At 42.2% G+C, this 6,000-nt stretch overlaps 1 protein-coding gene across 3 annotated transcripts in view; it reads right to left on the reverse strand.

Annotated features, from left to right (window-relative positions):
* The window catches only part of PTPRU (protein tyrosine phosphatase receptor type U), a 231,435-nt gene extending 226,294 nt beyond the window's left edge, over nt 1-5,141 (reverse strand). For 2 of the 3 annotated variants that reach the window (XM_082245606.1, XM_082245605.1), the window contains exon 1: nt 4,863-5,140. In XM_082245606.1, coding sequence (XP_082101732.1) covers nt 4,863-4,935 — 73 coding nt within the window. In that variant the 5' untranslated portion in view covers nt 4,936-5,140. Of the gene's footprint in view, nt 1-4,862 lie in introns of all 3 variants that reach the window. The other variant, XM_082245604.1, reaches the window with a different exon arrangement.
* Nucleotides 5,142-6,000: the final 859 nt, after the last annotated feature.

The raw sequence follows: 6,000 nt of genomic DNA on the forward strand, positions 1-6,000 counted from the left end.
TCGCACCGCACTGACATTGCATGTGATTTGAATAGGAATGCGGGGCGATTTCTATACAAATCACATGCCCCCGCACCGCATAAATGTGAACCCGACCATAATGTGATGGCTGTATTCATTTTCTTTTTTAGGATTTCTTTCTTCATTTTTATCAAGTGATCCAGCCAGCAAGTCTGTTGTTTTTCAAAAGCACAAGCTCTCCAGCAGAATGTATCAGTTTACATGGATGAGAAAAACCATTTACCACTGACAGGGGTGCTCACAATGATCAGCTTTTATTTATGTATGTAAAAGCTTTATCTCAAAAGGAAAAATAAATGTTTTCTGTAACTGATTTTAAAATGGGAGCTGGAGTTTCGCTTCAATTTGTTAGTGTATTTAAATCTGCTAATACATTTAACATCCCCCTCCTCCCAGACTGAAAATGCTGCTGTCTCATGCCCCCTGTGCTCCTCTATCCAAAGTGGAGACCCTCTAAAGGCCTCACTCACTATAGGAAAATTGGGCAAACATTTCCGTCAGAGGAACCATTATACAATTTTCTGTTAGTCTGCACACAACTTTCAACAGCCGATTCTAACCTTCCAAACAAAAATTTCCAAAGGGATATACTCCAATTGTTTTCTTGTACGGTAACAGAACAAACTAGTTTCTTTTAAAGTGATTGTAAACAGTTACCTTGTAAAACAACCCATTCAGTTTAAAATTTAAATGAAAGGCAAGAAATTTGTGTATAGATATAAATAAATAAATAAATAAATAAATAAAACATTATAAATACTTTTAAAGTGATCACATTCCCCCTGTTCTTAGCTTCATAAGAGCTGGGGGGAGGAGAAGCAACAGTACATTGAGCTTCCCAGTGAATGGCTGCACAGGGGAGGTATGTCAGGACAAGCCTAAACATTGGAGGAGAGCAGGCTGAGTTCCCAGCATAGCTAGAGAACCGACAATGCTGTGTTCTCCAGCTTAGTGTGGTCAGTTTTTAATAGTAACGCAGAGGGACTGGCAGAAACAGCAGGGATTTCACACAAAGGAAACAATACAAAGAGAACAGGATACTGTTTTATACAAGTACATGGTACAGCAGGCACATATCAGGAATATGAAATGCTGGAGTAACAAACACTTTAACGTGTACCGTTTTCGTGCGATTTCGAAAACAGAAATGAAAGACTGCACATCATCAAACTGAATAAACAACAACAAAAAAACCTTTGTCGTATGAGAATAATCTGCACACATTATTTCCTTCCTCGGTTCTGACTTGCTGTGAAACAACGAGGAAAACGGGACGATTGTTTGCCCGATTTTCTTTAGTGTGTACCCCGCTTAACCACTTGCCAACTGCCCACCGCAGATTTACTGGCTCGGCTGCACGAAACGACGTAGCCCTACGTCGGTCACGTGCGTCGTGCTGGGGGGGCGAGCGGCGGGGATGCCGATCCACGGATTGTCGCTGGCCATCCGCGATCGCTCCTCGCTGAGCGAGAAGGATGGGCAGCTGTTGTAAACACAGCAGACCGTTGTTCTCTCTGAAATTATCACAGAACACCTTCTATATAGGATCACAGGTCTCTGTGTTCATTTCACAAGTACCTCTCCCCCCTACAGTTAGAAAACACCCCCCAGACTCAGACTTAACCCTTTGATCACCACTGTGTTAACCCCTTCCCTGCCAATGTCATTATTACAGTAACAGTGCATATTTTTAGCACCGATTACTGTTATAAAGTCACTGGTCCCCCCAAAAGTGTCAAAAATGTCAGTTAGGGGTCCGATCTGTCCGCCGCAATGTCGCAGTTCCGCTAAAAATCACAGATCGCTGCCATTAATAGTAAAAATAAATAAATAAAAATGACATAAATCTTTCCCCTAGTTTGTAAACGCAATAACTTTTGTGCAAACCAATCAAAATACGCTTATTGCGATTTTTTTTTTTTTTTTTTTTTAACAAAAATATGTAGCAGAATACAAATTGGCCTAAAAGGATGATTTTTTGGGGGGGGGAATGTTATATAGCAGAATATGAAAAATATTGTTTTTTTTTTTTTTTTTTCAGAATTGTCGCTCTTTTTTTGTTTATAGCACAAAAAATAAAAATCGCATAGGTGATCAAATACCACCAAAAGAAAGCTCTGTTTGTGGGAAAAAAAGGACATCAATTTTATTTAGGTACAGCGTCGCATGTCCGCACAATTTCCCATTAACTAACGCAGTGCCGAATTGCAAAAAATGGCCTGGTCATTAAGGGGGCAAATCCTTCCGATCCAGAACTGGTTAATACAGGAGGTGTGCTACTGGTCAGACCACAGGGGAAAAAAAGCCAAAAAAGAAAACTGAAGCAGCCCTCACATCTAATGATTGGCAAGCTGCAATACATTGCATTTCTGGTTTGGGGTTTAATACACATTACTGCCCATATTTGTTATTGCCATTTAAATACACTTTAAGGCGATACCTGATTGGTTACTAAGAACACCAGCACCTAGATGCGTTTAACCATAAGCCATTAGCAAGATTATCCAACAAACTCCAGTAAAGGATGCAATAACAAAGCAAGCTCCAAAACTACAAAGGCAGGAGAATCAAGGAAAACATCTTCAGCAGCCTTTCTCAACCTTTTAAACACAGAGGAACCCTTGAAATACATTTCTAGTGTCGGGGAACCCCTGCTAAAAATTAAAAATCTACAACTCATGACACATTAGTGTGACAGTCAGTACTCTTGTCATCATTGGGAGGAATTACCCCCCTACATATGGCTAAAAGAAACAATGGGGACAACCTAGCAACCTCAGGAGGAACCCTAAAGCCCCGTACACACGATAAGAAAATCTGTAGGGAAAATTCGTCCGACGACCGATCTGCCGATTTTCGGATTGTTAGTATGGCGCTTTCGACAGCCGACAAAATCCTGATGTGCAGGCTATATAATTTTTGTCGTCCGTCAAAACAACGTCTGATTTTCGTCTCATTAGTACAGATTTCGATGGAAAAAAATCTTAACCGCTTAAGCCCCGGAAGATTTTACCCCCTTCCTGACCAGGCCCTATTTTGCGATTCGGAACTGCGTGACTTTAACGGACAATTGCGCGGTCATGCAACGCTGTACCTAAACGAATTTGACGTCCTTTTTTTCCCACAAACAGAGCTTTCTTTTGGTGGTATTTGATCACCTGTGTGATTTTTTGATCATGCGCTATAAACAAAAAAAGCGTAAATTTTGAAAAAATAACAATATTTTTCACATTTTTTTATATGAATCTAAATTTTTTAACATCTTTGGCCGATTTGTTTTCTGCTACATATGTTTGGTAAAAAAAAAAAAATCGCAATAAGCATATTTTGATTGGTTTGTGCAAAAGTTATTGCGTTTACTAACTACGGGAAAGATTTTTGTCATTTTTGTTTTTTGTTTTTTAACGAGTAATGGCAGCGATCTGCGATTTTTTTTTTTGCAGGACTGCGACATTGCGGCGGACAGATCGGACCCTTGACTGACATTTTTGACACTTTTGGGGGTACCAGTGACATTACTACAGTAATCACTGCTATACATATGCACTGTTACTGTAAAAATGACAGTGGCAGGGAAGGGGTTAACTTTATTGGAGAAGGAGGGGTTAAGTGTGTCCCTAGGGGCGTGCTTCTAACTGTGCAGGGATGTGGCTTTTCATGTAACAGCACAGATCAACGGTCCTACATAGCAGGACCGTTAGATCTCTGCTGTTACACAGGGAAGAATGACAGGCGGCTTTGTTTACATTAGCCGCCTGCCTTTCTCCCTCTGTAACTTGACATCGGGTCCGCCGGTCACTCGCGCGGAGGTGTCCGTGAACGAGCGGGGGCAGGAGCGCGCCTCCGACGGCGCACGCTCGCCCCCTATTGGCTCCCTGGCTAGTGATGTACCGGTATGTCACTTTGCCTGCACGGGGCTGACCGCTGCAGTATATATACTTGCGGCGGTCGGCAAGTGGTTAAGAGCAAGACTAGGCATGCTCAGAGACGAAAGAACACATACAAAGCAATCCAGCACATTACATCACTTCTGAAGTAGAATTCGTATGAAAATAACCTCTTCACTTTCCACATCAGACTGGCATGCCACAAAAAAGGGACGACAGATCGTTCGATAATCTGATCGTGTGTACGAGGCTTAAGGCTCCACAGAACCCTGGTTGAGAAACCCTGCTCTAGAAAGTATCTAAGTTAAAGATAGGAGAATAGGAGTCGATAAATGAAATGTGGGCATATGATATGACATAGGAAACCTGCGTGGACGTGCTGTGCAAAAAAAAAAATGGAGGCACAGGTGCGAAACGTGAAGCCAAAAAAATCCAAAGACGGAGACGGAATTGCAGACTAAACTGGGACGTCTAAGAAGAGAAAGGAGCTTGCTGGTGCTGGAGGAGGCAAGGGATGTGCAGGGTTGCCTCTACATCTCCTTTCCACCAATACCCAATAAACTATAGAACAGCAAAAAGCAGGTGACCCAACAAATAAATAAATAATAATAAAACAAAACAAACAAACAATGCTCATTTTTTGGTAATTGCATTTCCTATCAGAGAAAAGATGAGAAGATAAGGGGTAAGGTGAGAGGAGGGGGGCAGTGAATGGGAAGGGAAGGAAAAAAAGGTAAAGAAGTAGACAAAGCTTGGAGGAGGATATGAAGCAGAGGAGAGTGATGACATCAATATAGAAGAGAAGGAAAACTAGAAAAGTAAAGAGAAAGCTGAGGTCCAAGTAGCCAACAAGTGAAAAGAGGAGAGAGGAGGAGTAGTAAGTGATGAGGAGAAGAAGGAGGGAAGTGTGAGAGAAGGAGAAAGGGGGAGGAACAAAGAAGACTAAACACTGACCTGTGGGAGTCTCAGTCTCCAGGGGGAAACACAGGGGGGCGACAAAGAGCAGATGGAGCAGTTGGGGGTACATGGTGTCGGGTGTATTGTATCCCTTAGATCAGTGTGGTCTCCTTCCCTTTGTAGCCAGGCGGATTACATTTCTCCCCTAGATCACGACATACTTCTCTCCCCCTCTTCATTCCAGCCTGCTCCAGCACGGGAAAGTTGCAGAGTGCAGAGAGTGTCAGACTAAGCTCAGTGTACCGAGGCTGACGTCATGTGCTGCCAGTTTCAGCAGCGCCAGTGCCACCTGCTGGACGCACAGGGGACACGGTGCAACAGTGCCATCTGCTGGCCTCTCAATTCAGTACACTTCCAGAGCCAGCTGACCGACGCCACAGGAGCCAGCATGTGACCGCAGACCGCAGCGACATGGTCTTTTCTTCCTGGGAAGTCACTTTAAAGTGTTCCCTGCCTTCATTTTCCTCCCTCTGATATCAGTCTTCACTTACAATATTGTTATTACCACCAAAATAAAAATAAGCTCGCCCAATCGTAGCTTAGAGCCGCTATAAGTGTTCCTTGTGGGTCTAGAAAGGAAAGCGACCCTCCTCCTTTGTTGTCACATTTGAAGTGACAACACGGACTGATAAGGTTTGTCCACATTGCTAACACGTGTGTGGGGCTCATTCCTTCTGTGCCCACAACTTGTCTCCTATTAGGATTCTTGTCTGGACAATATAGGGAAACTTACTCTTTGCTGCCGCCTAGGGGACAAATAGATGAAGGCAGGAGATTTCTTCAGTTCTTTTTGTTTTTTAAGTTACAATCTATCCTACAATGTATCAAATACAGGTTATCATTGTATTAAGTTTACACATTGGCTTATTTTGCACAATTATCATTGCAACAGGTTGCACATTGATTATTTTGCATTGAGAGCAGAGCAGGGCTGTAAACATATGTTCTAATCACTTTAAAGGCACTAGCACTTTAATTTACAGCAGCAGCTATTTATATTTCACATTTATTTATTATTTATTTAACTATTTATTCATCACAATTTACGCACATTATTTACCATAAGCGCGAGGTTATACCTGTACATAATGTATCAATCGTAATCGTCTGGGGGGAAAAAATGATTTGTAACCAG

Source organism: Pelophylax lessonae (assembly GCF_965119305.1).
Source record: "Pelophylax lessonae genome assembly, chromosome: 2".
Taxonomy (NCBI): domain Eukaryota; kingdom Metazoa; phylum Chordata; class Amphibia; order Anura; family Ranidae; genus Pelophylax; species Pelophylax lessonae.